The sequence below is a fragment of the Hyperolius riggenbachi genome, chromosome 1 (assembly GCF_040937935.1).
Source record: "Hyperolius riggenbachi isolate aHypRig1 chromosome 1, aHypRig1.pri, whole genome shotgun sequence".
NCBI classification, from domain to species: domain Eukaryota; kingdom Metazoa; phylum Chordata; class Amphibia; order Anura; family Hyperoliidae; genus Hyperolius; species Hyperolius riggenbachi.
The window spans coordinates 491,708,467-491,725,999 of NC_090646.1; the positions used below are offsets into that span (position 1 = coordinate 491,708,467).

Here is a 17,533-nt window from a genome sequence, read left to right on the forward strand (position 1 = left end):
CAGAGAGAGAAAAAAAGGAACACAGCCTAGTTATTTGTGTGCTAGGCACTGTAGATACACATGTCTATCTCATCATGTCACGTGACCTCGGTTGTCCTTTAACCTCCTTAGCGGTAACCCTGTGTGTGACACGGGGTAAGCCGCCGGAGGGTGCCGCTCAGGCCCTGCTGGGCCGATTTAAATATTTTTTTTTTTTTTTGCTGGACGCAGCTAGCACTTTGCTAGCTGCGCCAGCACCCCGATCGCCGCCACCGCGCGCCCGATCGCCGCTATTCGTTGCGGCGCGCCCCCCCCCCCCCCAGACCCCGTGCGCTGCCTGGCCAGTCAGTGCCAGGCAGCGCCGAGGGGTGGATCTGGAGTCCCAATGACGTCCCGACGCCGGTGACGTCATCCTGCCCCGTCGCCATGGCGACGGGGGAAGCCCTCCAGGAAATCCCGTTCTTTGATAGGGATTTCCTGATCGGAGATCGCCGAAGGCGGTCAAAGCGGGCGGGGGGATGCCGCTGAGCAGCGGCTATCATGTAGCGAGCCCTGGGCTCGCTACATGATTTAAAAATAAAAAATAAAAAAAAACTGCTGCGCTGCCCCCTGGCGGAATGTTTCATACCGCCAAGGGGGCTAAAGACAATTTATTAAGAGACATTCTGTAACCATGAATGTGTGGTGTTAGATGAAGAAATTATTGTACCTTTGTAATTTTGTTTTTGTTTTCTCATACAACCTGCTGAAAAAATTCAATGGGCTTGATTCACAAAGCGGTGCTAACCTACTTAGCATGTCTAAAGTCTTTAGGCGCGCTAACCAGGGTGCTAAGTAGGTTAGCACCGGTTTTCTCAATCAGATCACGCGCTAAGTACCGCGCGCAAAGTTTTGCACATGCAAAGTCCTATGCGCGCGCTAAGTCCCATAGGCGTTAATGGGCACTTCGCGCGGAGCGCCCTGCGCTCTGTGCAGTGCGCGCTTAAAGTTTTGCTCGCAAAAAGCTCGTTTAGATGTGCTAAGGGGGTTTTCACAGGCGTGCTAACATTTAGCACCGCTTTGTGAATCAAGCCCAATATGTGCACACTTCGGGTTTTGGAGTGACACCTGGAAGCAGTCACTGTTGTGCTGTTTATTCTGCTGCCACCTGATGGCTCACAGAGCTCCAAATGACATCAGTTATCAGGATTCTGCATTGTTAGCTGTGCATTAGCAGCAACAGTATTGCAGCAGGGCAAGAAAGATGATTTTGTCAGGTTATATAAAATTAATTTTATGTACACAGTCTTAGAAAGATGCAGTGGACTGCACTACCACTAGACCATGGGTCCCCAACCTGGGGGCCGTGGCCCCCTGGGGGTCCTTGGGCAGATTTCTGGGGGGCCGCGGCTTCTCCCTCTCCCCCCGCGGCCGCCACTCCTGTTACCTTATGAGCGGGCGGCCGCTTCCTTCCTTATATTCCTTCAGCCGCGGCTCTCCTCTTCGCAGCATGTCGTATTACAGCAGCGCTTCCTGCACGGCTGCTGTAAGGAGCCAAGGGAGCCGGGACAGCAATTCCCATAGTAACGGTGATGCGTATCGCCGCTACAGGAAGCGGCTGCTCCACCTCCTTCCCACCTTACAGCAGCCGCGCAGGAAGCGCTGCTGTAATACGACATGCTGCGAAGAGGAGAGCCGAGGCTGGAGGAATATAAGGAAGGAAGCGGACGCCCGCTCAGAAGGTAACAGGAGCGGCGGCCCGTGGGGGGGAGAGGGCACCTCTGCTAGCTACACTGGGGCAGCTATACTGGGGTAACTACTGGGCTACCTGTACTGGCTACACTGGGCTAACTGTACTAGGTATACTGGGCTAACTGTACTTGCTATACAGGGCTAACTATACTTGCTATACTGGGCTAACTGTACTTGCTATACTGGGCTAACTGTACTTGCTATACTTGGCTAACTGTACTTGCTATACTTGGCTAACTGTACTTGCTATACTGGGCTAACTGTACTTGCTATACTGTGGTAACTGTACTAGCTATACTGGGCTAACTGTACTTGCTATACTTGGCTAACTGTACTTGCTATACTGGGCTAACTGTACTAGCTATACTGGGCTAACTGTACTAGCTATACTGTGGTAACTGTACTTGCTATACTGTGGTAACTGTACTTGCTATACTGTGGTAATTGTACTAGCTATAGTGTGGTAACTGTACTAACTATACTGGGGTAACTATACTACCTAACTAACTATACTGAGGCAACTATAGTCCTTATACAAGGGCAACTGTGTTAGCTACCTATACTGGGGGCAACTATTACCTAGATACCTACTTACCTATATACTACACTCAAAATCAGGGAAAAGAGGGGGGGCTGCCGCCGCCACTAACCACGCCCCCCTCCCCCCGGGGGGCCCCAGAGAAAAGTTTGGTCGGGATAGTGGGACCCGGGCTTAAAAAGGTTGGGGACCCCTGCACTAGACTATTAATTTCAAAAGGCTCTACACAGGCGGTTAAACACTTAGTGGCATTCAACAAATAGACCAGCCCAGTGTAGTCTATCTACACTTCGGGGGGAAAACAAGCTCATGTGAAGATGGCCCTTTCACGCTGCTCGCACTTCCTCATGGCACAAGTGCATCCAAAGCAAAACAGTGTTCTTGGACAGCCTTTTGCCACGGCGTGTACTTCGCTTCCCCACAAGAGCACACACCAACATTCACAAAGTCGCTGGGTGCTGGACCACGTGGAAAATCCAAAGATCAAAGTACAAATACACTCTTCAAGGAACTGCATTTATTGTTCCATCACCAATACACAACCGACGTATCTCCAATGATCGTTTCAGGGCCACGCAGGGTCCCCTTTGTCAATGCAGAGTGTGGCCCCAAAACGATCAATGGGGATACAGTCAGTTACATATTGGTGATGGAACGCTAAGTGCAGTTCTTTGAAGAGTGTGTTGTGTGGCCCTCTGCCCTGGCAGATATTGGCAGCTGGAAGCGATGCTAGGTAATGGTAGCATTACTGGAATAAAGTCCAAATTCACTGAAAAATATTTTCCTTTCTCACTGCTGTAATCATATAGTGAAAATCTAGAAGTTTGTACCGCCATGAAACTTTGGCCTAAGCTCTTGCCCATATTATCACTGTTCATTCATTTACTGCTGAGAATAACCTGCATAACAAAGTTGTATTTTTTAATACAGTTTCTTCCTTGAAGTTTACCGTTTTGAATTGTTACTTGTAGATTTAAAAATACAGAAGCAATTGGAGGAGAAGTAACTCGTCTAGTGAGACTTGATCCAGGTGCTGTCAGTGACATCCCAGAGGCTATAAAAGTAAATACTGTGGCGTTCATTTATTATGATAATGATATTATAATAATTTCCTGCAAGTGCGAGTGGTGGATCCCTTCATGCATGACAAAATCTCATTGTCTTTTAGTATCTGGTAACATGGCATACGATTGATGCTGATGCCCCAGAGCTCAGCCATATCCTTTGCTGGGCACCGACGGACCCACCCACTGGGCTTTCCTATTTCTCCAGCATGTACCCTCCACATCCATTAACTGCACAGTATGGAGTCAAAGTTCTGCGATCATTCCCTCCGGTAATGGCCTTTTGTATGTTCTATATTTTATGTATGCCTCAGTACTTGGTAACTGAAAGTTAATCTGCAGGCACAGATCTAAATGCTATCATATGGTTGTAATCATACTGTTTAATTATTCCCTTTTAGTATAAAATGAGGGTTCAGCTGCTAGCCAGTTTGAAAAATGTGGTCATATAACCTGGAGCAGCTAAGTTTAAGGCATTATTTGGGGGCTTCCATCAGCATAATCATGCTGTTCACACTACAGGGGGGGTGGAGCACAGTCAGCAGCAGTGGAGGTCTGTGCTGGAGGGAGGTGCTGATGTTAACCTCCTCATTAAGGATTTGAAAAGTGTTCTATTTGAAATTAGTAAATCAAAAAGTTTATACATGGATAAACTTGAAATAACATATATGTCTGTAATTGGGCTTTATTATTTGTGTAAGTCCATAATATTTATGTCTTCTTTTATAGGATGCCATCTTGTTTTACATTCCACAAATTGTTCAGGCATTACGTTATGACAAGGTAGGTCTTATTTCCAGAAATATGTGCCAGCGTCACCTAGAAGGCAACCACCGTATACAGAATTGTGCTTGAAATGTTGTTCATAGAAAGCAAGGGGATTGTGCCACCCTGGGACATTGGCATGACTCCTATTGTATTCTGTGGCTATGCAATGTAGCATTTGTATTAAGCACCTGAAAGAAGGTTTAAAGCAAACTTGAACTGATAGGGATATGGTGACTGCCATATTTATGTCCTTTTAATACACACCAGTTCCCTGGCAGTCCTGCTGATCTCTCTGATTGCAGTAGTGTCTGGACACACAGTCACAGCTGATACAAGCATGCAGCTACTCCAGTCAGACTTTTCAGTTAGAAAAATCTGATCTGCGTGCTCAAACTCCCCTACAAAATGTTGTCTGCAATCAGATTTATTGTCCAGCTATCATTCAATAGATACATCTCTCACATTTCTGGAAGTATTTTATTATATATTTTAGACATTAATGGCTGTGTATTGAGTCATTTGGATGGGACAACAAATTAACATTGTTATACTAGCTGTACACTGACTACTTTACATTGTACCAAAGTATACAGTATCTTCAGTGCTGTCCCATGAAAAGATATTGTAAAATATTTCTAAACATTTGACAGGTTGACTCACTTTTGTGAGCTGTTGTATAATAGTGTGTTCATCACAACTGTGGTTAAAGAGACACTGAAGCGAAAAAAAATTATGATATTATAATTTGTATGTGTAGTACAGCTAAGAAATAAAACATTAAGATCAGATACATCAGTCTAATTGTTTCTAGTACAGGAAGAGTTGAGAAACTCCAGTTGTTATCTCTATGCAAACAAGCCATTAAGCTCTCCCACTAATGCCGGGAATACACGATGCGTTTTTGCGTTCGTTTTTGCCGTCGTTTTCGCTTTCGATAGATTCTACTCTCGATTCACTGCTCGATTCTCCTCTCAGTTCCTTATCTTTTCTTATCAATTTACATTCACTTGAATGAGGAGAATCGAAACGAAAGTAGAATCGACCAGATCCGACGGGTTGGAATTTATCTATCGAACCCATCTATCTAAAGTAAAAACTTAACGTGTATTCCCAGCATTAGTTAGTCGTGGAGAGGGCTGTTATCTGACTTTTATTATCTCAACTGTTCCTGGACTATTTACTTTTCCTCTGCCAGAGGAGATGTCATTACTTCATAGACTGCTCTGAAAGACTCATTTTGAATGCTGTGTTGTGTAATCTGCACATATTATAGAATAATGCAATGTTAGAAAAAACACTATACCTGAAAATAAAAGTATGAGAAAATTTTCTTTGCTGCTAATCTTCTAGTAATTATTCATAGTACACAACCAATTCATTATATCATATATTTTTTTTCGCTTCAGTGTCTCTTTAAATATGTGTTGTGTATACATTTGATCTGTGCAGTAGATATGTGCATTCTGGATAACTACAGGGCATACAGTTTTCATCCCTTTGCCTAAAAGGGATGTAAACTGTATGTCTGGCAGACTTTAAAAGGTTTCTGATATTAAAAACCGCTTTTGGAAAGGTGTTCTTGGGGTCATAATCCTGCACAGGCATTAGAGAGGAACTCTTGCCTACTAGAAAACCCCAATACACGTAACTGATCCTTTTTTTGAATAGGTCATATGTCAATAACACTAAAATTATAACCCTACTTCACCATCCTTGCAGTAAGGCTACTGAGATGGGTTGATGTTGCCTTCAGCACCATCTGTTTGTAAGTCAAATGACTACACTACATTTCCCATGGTAAAGATAGCAAGATCCAGGACTCCACTAAAGGTGCCCATAGACCTGACGATTATGGGCAGATTCGACAAAGAGACACATTTCTCTCTTATCTGATTAGAGATAAATTTGTCTGTTGTCGAAGCTGCCCATATACTACAGGCCGATTCCCATCCAATTTCAGCATGAAATCTTCAGGGAATCGGCTGAGCCCGCCACGTTCACTCCGCTCCCTCAATGTATAAATGTGCTCCCTCAATGTGTGCATTTATACATTACCTGTCCTGTAGCAGCCTCGGTCCAGTAACCGTCCATGCTGGGTAACAGCCACATATATGCGTACACGCTAGTGCCGCATAGCATCTGACGTCAGATGCTATGCACCGCTAGCGTGTATGCGGAATCTGGCGAGATGGACAGAATCCTTGTGGAGGCTGACACCAGACAAGTAATCTATAAATGCACACACGGGGGGCACATTTATACATTGCGGTGGCAGTGGCGGGGGTTTGGTAGTTTTATTGCTTGTTCCAAAATCGGACGCTGTAACACTGCGCACCCGACTAACCAACTTTGGTCTGACATCTTGCAGCATACCAACCGCACCAATCTGTCCAATACTCAATTCAAGTCCCAGCGTTGCGGGTTTTCTCTCTGTCAGCCGGCTGCAGGATTTTCCGTAAACACAGCAGGTTACTAAGCTAACGCGGCAGCTTGCTAAGGTAACGCACTAGCGCGTATGATTACGCTATTTCTGCTCCATGCGACCTTGAGCTTGGACGGAGGCGGCAATATGCGTTCCAGTTTGGAGCGCTTACGCACTTCCGCCTTGTAAGTGTGGGAGGAGGAGGCGGTCCGGACCTATGGAAGACGGCTTGGCGTCTTTTTAATGCCGAGCTGAGTTAATGGCGGTAAGCTTCTCCCACCATGAAGTAAAAGTCTATGAAAAAGCGCCGTTAGTGCGAAACAATTGTCGACCAATGGTACCAACATCTCTGTGACTGCCAGCAGCCCGGGACGGGTGATGTATTAACCATCTTACATCTGTACCATCAGTTTGTTATTGCTCCTGTAATAAATTGAAGCTTCTTGAACTGGTGCCCACGGATTGTCTTTTATTGATGAAATGACATTTATACATTGCGGTTGCAGCGGCGGGGGTTTGGTAGTTTTGTTGTTTGTTCCAAAATCGGCCGCTGTACCGTTGCGCACCCGACTAACCAACTTTGGCCTGACATCTTGCAGCATGCGGGATCGACCATGCAACCAATTTCCGTCACAAAATTGGTCGTTTTGTCAGTCGGGCATGCACTTGGTGGCACTGATTTTTATCCATTTCAATTATAATAATCGATTTGGATGGTCGATCGGCCGCCAAGTCGCCTGATTTATGGGCACCTTTAAGTCTTTTGTTTACAAATTATAGTATCAGTTTACACAACATTTTGGTCAGATGACCATTATCATGTGTTAACCACACCAACAGTCTGAGCACAGTTTATCTACAGTCATAACCAGTTACCACATTCAGTTCAGTTGTTCAGTCAGCTCAACTAGCTCAGGAGTATTCATTTCACAAAATGCAGGCTTCATTAAATATTAATAATCTCTCAGAAATATCTTAAGTCTTCCCTTATTGACTCCCTGGTAATCCAGTGCTGATTGAATAACTATTTTTAGGCATAGGAAGGTAGCTAATTTCTGTTAGGGGCACACGGTGATAACATTGTGCCAAGATTGTTTTTGTAAGCCCAGTCTTGTTGCATTGATGAAGGAAATGTTTGTGTTGTGTCAGATGGGTTACGTCCGGGAATACATTCTGTGGGCAGCTGCAAAGTCCCAGCTTCTGGCTCATCAGTTTATCTGGAACATGAAGACCAACATTTATTTAGATGAAGAGGCTCACCAGAAGGACCGTGAGTAAATGCGTGTCATTATTTTTCACTCTAATATATTACTGTCTGATATGTTGTCTTCTGTATTGTGTGCTCATTGTTACTATTATTATTTATTTATAAAGCGCCACCATATTATGTGGCGCTGTACAAAGTAGGAAAACAAACAAGGAGTACATAATGATACAGACAATGATATTCCAGTAAATCAAATATGGACACTAGTACACAAATCTGGACACTGGTACACAAATATAGACACTGGTGTGCTAATGTATAATTAGGTTTGTAATAATGTATCAAATATTTTCAGACTGCAAAATGAGTAGCAAAGAAAAAATACCCTTGTCAGGGCACAATATTCATTATTATTATTGATTTATAAAGCGCCAACATATTCTGTGGCGCTGTACAAAGTAAGAAACAAACATGAGGTACATAATAATATAGACAATAGTGTACACCAATATACAAGATACAGAATTAGTGACAAAATACAAAAAAACGATACAACATACAGAATACAAAATACAGAAGTGGTAATGACAGTGATAAAAGTAATAATAAAATGTATAATGATTTCCAAGACACAAAAGGGGGAGAGAGCCCTGCCCTTGCGAGCTTACAATCTAAAGGGAATGGGGGAAAACAAGAGGAGGGCTAGTATACGATAAAATATATAAAGGCAGAGTGTTTTAGGATACCTACTAGGAGTGCAATTTGGTCTTAGTACAAAGGGAAGTGGCCTAAGGTAGCGCATATGCTTGTCGGAACAAATGAGTTTTTAGAGAGCGTTTAAAAGTAACAAAGGTTGGCGAGTGACGGATGTGTTGTGGGAGGGGCTTCCAGAGAAGGGGTAAAGCGCGTGCAAAATCTTGTAAGCGTGAATTTGAGGTGGTGATTCTAGAGGAGGACAACAGAAGATTGTGTGCAGATCTGAGATTGCGATTGGGTTTGTATCTGGAAATTAGTGAGGATATGTACCGGGGAGAGAGATTGTGGAGAGTTTTGTAGATTAGGGTTAGGAGTTTGAACTTCATCCATGAAAATTCATCCAAAGTCTCATACTGGTTAGTTGAATGAAGTGGACAATGCAGCAAGTAAAACGTTTGTTCTTGGGGGTGATGTATTGGCAGCAAAAAAAAATGGGCAAGTGGAAGGATTACTTTGCCAAGAGTCAAATTGTGATGACTGGATTACTGGGTCAGAGCATGTCCAAAATCTTGTGTGGTATTCCCAGTTATGAAATGCTCAGTACTTACCAAAACTTTAAAAAAACAAAGCTGACCACCACTCAAAAACGAAAACTTACAAAATACAAAACTTTATTGATCAATAGAGTAACCAAGAAGCTCAGGGTGACCCAAACTACTAGGAATCAATGAAAGGGAACCTAAACTGAGAAGGATATGGATTTTTCCTTTTAAAATACCAGTTACCTGACTCTCCTGCTGATCCTGTCTCCCTAATACTTTCAGCAACAGCCCTTCAACAAGCATGCAGATCAGGTGCTCTGAAGTCAGACTGGATTCGCTGCATGCTTGTTTCAAGTGTGTGATTCAGCCACTACTGCAGCCAAAGATCAGCAGGACTGCCAGACAACTGGTATTGTTTAAAAGGAAACATCCATATCCCTCTCATTTTAGGTTCCCTTTAAATACGGTTCTCCCATAAGCAGCAGGCATCCTTCCAACCCCCCCCCCCCCCCCCCTTAAAAACGCTAGGCAATAACCATAGGAGCGCTCCTGATCAATCTGCACTCACTCATGCCATACAGATACAAGCAATCAAGCAATCAAGTAACAGCATCAGTATAATGCACTTGAAACGATGGAATAGCAGCATAAATCATGGTTTCAAAGGACACCAAGAAATAAGCAGCAACTTGTATGATAACAGTTAGAGAAGCAGTGAATGTGCCAGTTCATATTACTTTAAGAACAGTACAGGTTCCTTACTGGAGCATAATCTCCATTTGTTTGGATAAACTATTCGGTACGATCATCCAGTGATATCATCACTTAAGCCACTATGTCATCAGACAGCGATCTGGTAGCGTTGTTTCCTCTCCAGATGGGCTTCAGGACTAGTGCATCTCACAGCGCTGCAGCGTCCCGCAGCTTACCAGGTACCTGTCTCACTGCCGACTGGGGTACATGCTTACAGGGATGGGCTTTCGAGTCCATGAAGTATAATTACTTCAGGTGTGACCACAGGCAACGGGGGTTAACTTACCCAGAAGTCTTTGGGGACGTCTGCGCTCCATTACGTGTCATAGGCGTAAGGAAAGCCATGTTCTATGACTCACTATCGCACGTCCTCCTTCCGGCTTGAAAGAGGAAGCGCGATAGTGAGTCATAGAACACGGCTTTGACCTGTGCAGAACACTCAAGCCCATGTTTGAGTGATTGACAGCAGCGCTCGTGCAGGCACAGTAGAGGAGGTCAGCCTCTGTACCCCGGGCCAGCGGCTGCGTGCGGAGATGCGGCGTTGGACATTTTGGCTGCAAGGGGCTGGAGAAAGCCCCAGGTAAGTAGATCTAAAGGTAGCAGAATATGCTTGATGACTCCTTTAAGACGTCCATGTAAAACTAGCCTCAAAGAACCTGGTGCTGCAAGGATGTGCAATGTTGTTGGTGCTAGGTACTGCAGGACACCTTCAGAGAGCTTGTGGAATCCATGCAATTGTGATTATAGAAAGGGAACTGGGAGTTAGAATTCCCATCTTTGTGTCATTCATGGTTTCTCCAAAAGTCTGCACAAAGCTCAGAAACTCAAATGTTCAATCCAGCTTTGATGTTGGAACTGACTTGGACCTGTCTCCTCCCATGACTTATTGGCCCATATGCAATTGACTCTCTCCTGAGTTTTCTCCAAAGTGATATTTTCAAAAATGTCAATAAAATGCATTTTAAAGGGAACCTAAACTGAAAAGGATATAGATTTTTCATTTTAAAATAATGCCAGTTGCCTGACTCTCCTGCTGATCCTGTGTCTCTAATACGTTTAGCCACAGCCCCTGAACAAGCATGCAGATCAGGTGCTCTGACTGAAGTCAGACTGGATTAGCTGCATGCTTGTTTCAAGTGTGTGATGCAGACACCACTGCAACTAAAGAGATCAGGATAGCCAGGCAACTGGTATTGTTTAAAAGGAAACATCCATATACCTCTCAGTTAAGGTTCCCTTTAAATCACTAGCCAGCAAGAAAATTCTTAAAATAGTTTTGATAGTACTTTTCCACCTACTTTTTAGTAATTTTTCAATTACAAAGTGTTGAAAAGTTATTCTAAACAGAAGCTGAAACATTATCTCCTATGAGAAAACTTAGAACAAGTGAATTGCATATGGGCCATTGTTGGTTATTCAGGCTGTCCATTACAATAATTTGAGAAGAGCTTGAGGGCTCTGTATTATTGTTACAATTTTCATCATCATCATTCTCTATGAATCAGCAACACAATATGCCTCACTGTGCAATTAATAAAATATGAACTCCAGTCTCAGACCAATACAAAAGCAAGCCATGGAAGGACAGGGTTTGTTTCCCTGCATGTTGACTCCAGCTTCAATGTAGCTCTTATTTCTCTAATGATCTGTGAACCCCTAAGAAAAATACTATTGCAATGTTCAAAAATGTCTGTTTACTCCATGTCTTGTTTGCAGCTGACATAGGAGATCTTCTGGAACAGCTTGTGGAGGAGATCACTGGATCCTTGTCAGGACCTGCCAAAGACTTCTATCAGCGCGAATTTGATTTCTTCAATAAAATAACCAACGTGTCAGCTATCATAAAGTAAGTTGTTACACAGCTATAATTCATTTGCCTATACATGTACAGTATTCAGTGACAGACTAAGGTAGTCATGGCTCCAGTACAAAATATGAGGGGCAGTTTCAGAAATGATTTTGTGCTCTATAAAGTGCTGTAGATGATGTAAGTGCTGTATCAAACATAATTGTGTGCCCTATATACTACTGTGCTCGTCTTATAGTGTTCCCCACTACTGGGCTCTGCTATAATGCCCCAAAGCACTGTGTTCCTCTTTATAGTGCCCCAATACAGTGATTCCCTAACTGCTGTGCTTGCCTTATAGCGTCCCATGCTTCCGTGCTCCCCCCAGCTACTTTGCTCTCCTGTAGTGCTGCCTGCTACTGTGCTTTCTTTATAATGTTCATCCCTGTTGTGCTCCCTTGCTAGTGGTGGTCTCCCTTTAGTGTCTCCTGCTAAACTACTTCCCCACTAGTGTGCTTCCCTGTAGGGTCCCGGGGAGGGAGCAGAGCAGATGCTGGAGATTCGAGGGGGAAGGCAGCTTCAGCCAATTCAGGTAGCTATGGTACAGCTACTATGCTAACAGCTCTGCATCAGTGAGGCAGGGAATTTTTGATGTGCCCCTACACCTCCTGTTCCCCCAGGCTTGCTACAGGCCAGGACCCGCAAGCAGTCACCTGGGTCACCCAGTCCTGTCTACATCCATGTATTATGTGATACCAAGTGGTGGAGGGCCCACAAAAGCTTAAAGGGAGAGAGAGAATAAATAAGTAGAGATATCCATGAGATACTACTTTCCAAATAATGCAAATATTGGGTTAATTGTTTGCAAACTCTCTACTGTATTTGGTACCATTTCAAATTTGCATAAAATTAACATAAGAATTGTACCGTTATGAAATTATTAGCATCTCATTGACGGTCTCATTAAAACAGTATAATAAATTGCATGGAACTAGAATAATATCTATGCAGGTAAAACACATACAGAGACCTTAGTAAATAATACAGTAATTATTACATAGGAATATCACAAATGAGTATGGTGAAGTGCTAAGTAGGCCCAGTAATCCCAGACGTATGAGTGATGCGTATAATCTCCAGTCAAGGGAAAGTGACTTGTAATCGCTAAGAGGGCAGAAGAGTACCCGCTTATGGGTGATACTCCTCCTCCTCCATCTCCACATAACCTGCTTCATGTCTGACTGACTGCACTGTATAATGCTTTATCTGATTGGATCAATGCAGAACCACCCGTTCTCTTGCTTTATGATCTGCAAGATATTATGGAAAGTTGAAGTTAATTTAAATCTGAGGGAATTATAATATACAGGGCAGTTTCTAGGTTAAATTGCACGCAGGACGAGGGTGTAAAAATTGCAACCCCAACCCCGTGGACTTGCGAACCCTTACTCGTTAGTGGCAGTCACACAGCCACAGGTCACAATTAGATATGCCTACTTACTAGTGACCAGCCGCTCATCCAGGAGGAGGCAGGGACCAGGAAAATACACAGGGAAAGAGAGCCTGGAAAGCCGACTCCTCCATGGTACCTCTCCAGGACATCAGGTGTTATCACGCGGTGGTGACGTGATGATGACTTGACATCTGACGCAGGCAGCCTAGGAGGAGTCAAGGAAGGTGATTGCGCTGGTAATCTTTCTTCTTCCATTTGGCTGCACCGCATGTCACCATCTTCCTAGCGAGTATGTCCTTCTGCCTGCGCCCCCCTTCTTCTACTTGCAGGTCTGCGCCCAGGGCGATCGCCCTGCCCGCACTGCCCAAGAAAAAGCCCTGGTAATATATTTTATGATTTCATAGCTAGACCAAAAGGTGCTTTTCTTTATGTGTCTGGCAATCCACTGTAACTGCTTATTGAGCACTTTATTGTCCCGTAGTAAAAACCTAATACTTAAACCGAGCCGGGTCCATTAACTGGCGTAATGTTTAACGTCCAGGCCTAAGTGCTAATAGTTGGAAGACCCAGCAGGAGCTGAAATGTTCATGCATAAGAAATCCTTCCACACCTTCTCCCTTATGTCTTGAAATCTGGCATTAAAGTCTAATTACTGTCACTGCTTCATCAGGAGCTCACAGAAAGTCTTGGCACAGGATGACCGTATTATCTTCTCCCTCCAGACTCATTAGCCAAATGAAGCACATACAGGCACAAAGCTGTTTTAATCTGGAAAAGGTTGCTTCTAATTACACATAAAGCATTACACCCTTGGGGTTAAAAACGGTCTATTTATATCCTGGAATGAGCCAGCTATTTGGAACAACAGGTCCCAGTGTGACCTGGCATCTGGAGACTGATATAGCAAGTTGTGATCTGCTACAGAAAGCTATCTTATCATCTCTACCCTTTCCTTCATGTCTTAGAAGTGTAATATAATGATGCAGCATTTACTTCGTGCAAACTTCATCCACTCCTTACATACTCTGTCATGTTCTGTATACCTAAATAATATCATACAGTGCATTCAGTGTAACTATTAATCATGCCCCCAACCCCTCACCAGTAACTCTGTAGGGTCAGAACCACACTTGATAGCCAGTCTACATTAATCCTGGTAGTAATGTTGATCCCTATACTAACCCATCAGCAACTTCAATAGAGTAATCTTGTTTGAGATAAGTGCACTGCTTTTGGCCTCGGTCACAGAGCCGGGACAAGGTCCTTCAGCACCCAAGGCTGAGACAGCAGCCGTCACACACTGATTGCTATTAGACTAATAGGTGCCCCAGAGCCCCCAACCTCCCCAACACCTTAATCTCTAGTTATCTGGCTTGCAGTCACTCTCATGTATGCCCTTTTCTTATTTCTTTCTGCTTCACACACAATAGGGGAATGACTGCTGAATGAATTGTGCGCCCCCTCCTACACTGCGCCCTGAGGCTGGAGCCTCGCCAGCCTCTGCCTCGGCCCGGCCCTGCTTGGACAGCAAAACTTGTTGTGCTGTAAATTCTTGGAATGCTTTGATCTTTCTCTAGCATAAAATAGAGAAACTGTATCCAGAAGTCCTCTGTTATTGTTTGACACTGCCCTCTAGTGACAAGTGGCCATAAATATACATTACAGCAAAACTATTTAGAAGCAAGAAAATGTAACAAGTAAAGACATTTAAAAAAATGTCCTAAAATAAATTAGCTTGGAGCACTTGCAAGCCTCTAAATAAATTGGTTGCTAAAGGGTTAAAGGGAACCAAAGGTAAAAATACACCAATGAGATAAACAATGCTGTATCTTCCTACTCCTGAAAATTAATACATTTTTTTAATAATTCAGAGTTTTATTTACTTTTTAAAAGCTTAAAAAAGTAGATTTGACATTGTATTATATCCTATGACTAATGCAGTCTTTCAGTGTCTCAGAACCTAAAATATATTATCTATTGACCTTTTTATCTATCCTCTACACTCACAAGCTGTTCTCTGCCAGGCTGTGATTCCTTATTAGTGAGGGTTGCGCTATAGTCTGACTAGGTCCTGACTGGAGAGAAACCGTCACTTGCATACCTTAAAGTTTAACTCTTTCAGGCATAAAAGGAACACAGACTAGTTATTTGTATGCTTGGCAGTGTACATACATGTCTGTCTTATCATGTCACCTTGTGTATACGTTGAAATAACCAAGAAGCAAACATTACTGAGAGCTTATAGCTGCCTCAACTATTACAAGTGCATCTCCGCCTCTGCTGCTCCCATGCCATTAGAGGTACAGGGCAGAGCCAAACATGCACTGTTGTTGACTACAGTGACATTCAGGAATTTCTACTGATGAAGCTGCAGTTGTGCAAATAAAATTTGTGTGGAATAGTGTTTGTAAGGAAAGCTTTGCCATGTATTTTGCAACTGATTTTCTGAGTTCACTTACACATTAACATGAAGTATTTATTTACCAGGCCGTACCCTAAAGGAGATGAGAGGAAGAAGGCTTGCTTAAGTGCCCTGTCTGAAGTTAAAGTCCAGCCAGGTAATGTGCATCATTTTTTCCCATTTTGTTATGTGCGTTGTGTAAGGTTAACCACTTCACCACTGAGGGGTTTTACCCCCTGACCACCAGAGCAATTTTCACCTTTCAGCGCTCCTTCCATTCATTCGTCTATAACTTTATTATTACTTATCCCAATGAAATGAACTATATCTTGTTTTTTTCGCCACCAATTAGGCTTTCTTTAGGTGGGACATTATGCCAAGAATTATTTTATTCTAAATGTGTTTTAATGGGGAAATAGGAAAAAATGTGGGAAAAAATTATTATTTTTCAGTTTTCGGCCATTATAGTTTTTAAATAAAGCATGCTACTGTAATTAAAACCCATGAAATGTATTAACCCATTTGTCCCGGTTATAAAACCATTTAAATTATGTCCCTATCACAATGTTTGGCGACAATATTTTATTTGGAAATAAAGGTGCATTTTTTTCAGTTTTGCGTCCATCCCTAATTACAAGCCCGCAGTTTATAAAGTAACAGTGTTATACCCTCTTGACATAAATATTTAAAAAGTTCAGTCCCTAAGGTAACTATTTATGTTTTTTTTTTTATTGTATTTTTTTTTTTTTTAATTACAAAAAAAAAATAAAAATTGGGGAGTGTGGGAGGTAATGAGTTAACAGGGATCCTGTACTGCACAAGATCTTCCCCGATCCCCCTCGGGTGGTGTATAGAAGAGCCCCAACCTTGGGTGACATCTTGACACGGAGCGAGTATCGCTCGGCCACGCCATCGAACTGGCTAAGTAGTAGACGCCCCAAGGGGAACTACAAATGTGGTAGATGTAAATACTACCCACGGATGATGGAGGGTACTAACCTAAGAATGGGGGGAGTACAGTGGGAAGTAAGAGCCTTTATAACATGCCAGACCAGGTTCGTTTCCTACGTCATCTTCTGTCCCTGTCAATTTTTTTTATGTGGGCAAAACCACCAGGCCCCTCAAGGAGAGAGTGGGGGAGCACTTCAAATCCATAAAATCAGGGAAGTGGTGCCCACGCCTAATTGATCACGTTAGAGAGGCCCATGGAGGTAGGGCGAATTGTTTGAGATTTGCAGGCCTTTTGCATGTCACTAATCCCAGGAGGGGAGGCAATAGAGACCAAGAGCTTACCAGACGAGAATCCCGGGTGATTCTACGTACGGGGGCGATGGGGCCTTTGGGCCTCAATGACAGACTGGAGTTGTCCTGTTTTTCCGACCCCTAGGGCACAGGGCGGTCCCGTATTGGGGACTGTGTGTGCCCTGGTGGGGGAACTTGTGCTTTCGTCCCCCCCTCCCCCTCCTCCTACCGGGTTTCCTCCCTTTCCTCTCTTTCCTGCTTTTCCCCACCTGCCTCTCCACTATCTGATCCTGCCTATTCAACCTTTGATCTAGACAGGAGTGCCCTTCTAAGTCCTGCCCTATCGCCTTCCTGCCTGTCCCTCCTCCCTTCTCATTTCTTCGTTCTTCCACACAAGCTGCTCTCTCTCTCAGATCTCCACCCTTCTTGTGTTACATCTGCTCCTGTTTTGGGTTTGTGCTCGAGGGTGGCGCCCTGCGATGCACGGGCACCCGTCCAGGGGACTTGGACCAAATGGGGGTAATTTGGGTGGCAGGTGCAGTATATGGACGAGAAAGGTGGACAGAATTTGCCACCAATACTTTGGTGGCAACGCCACTTTTTCCTGCACAGAGGGAGGGAGAGACATCACGGAGGGGAAATGGAATTGCCCCGGTGATTGTCCCCCCCGATGCATGAACTCCTCCTTACATGCACTGTCGTACCCGATGCACCCCTGTCCTACCCCTGGGGGGTCCCATGTGGGTCGCTGAGTGCCACTGATTCCTGAGGACCCTGTGGTCTTCTGATTCTCCCTGTTGCGTATCAATGCTCCCAGCTTGCTCCTTTTAGCGAGCATTGGGGGAGCACATCTCCTGCCATCCTGGCCCCAGCCCTGATATCCTGGGAAGAGGAAGTACATGGGTGGGAGCTAGGATAGCCCCTGATAGGGTTTGTGGGACAGTTTGGGTT

At 43.9% G+C, this 17,533-nt stretch overlaps 1 protein-coding gene across 5 annotated transcripts in view; it reads left to right on the top strand.

Moving 5' to 3' along the window:
• The window catches only part of LOC137522841 (phosphatidylinositol 4-kinase alpha), a 179,153-nt gene that overhangs the window by 148,899 nt on the left and 12,721 nt on the right, over positions 1-17,533 (top strand). For all 5 annotated transcript variants that reach the window (XM_068242974.1, XM_068242980.1, XM_068242988.1 and 2 more), the window contains 6 exons: positions 3,220-3,310; positions 3,417-3,584; positions 4,042-4,095; positions 7,652-7,772; positions 11,417-11,546; positions 15,427-15,497. In XM_068242974.1, coding sequence (XP_068099075.1) covers positions 3,220-3,310; positions 3,417-3,584; positions 4,042-4,095; positions 7,652-7,772; positions 11,417-11,546; positions 15,427-15,497 — 635 coding nt within the window. The remainder of the gene's footprint in view (positions 1-3,219; positions 3,311-3,416; positions 3,585-4,041; positions 4,096-7,651; positions 7,773-11,416; positions 11,547-15,426; positions 15,498-17,533) is intronic.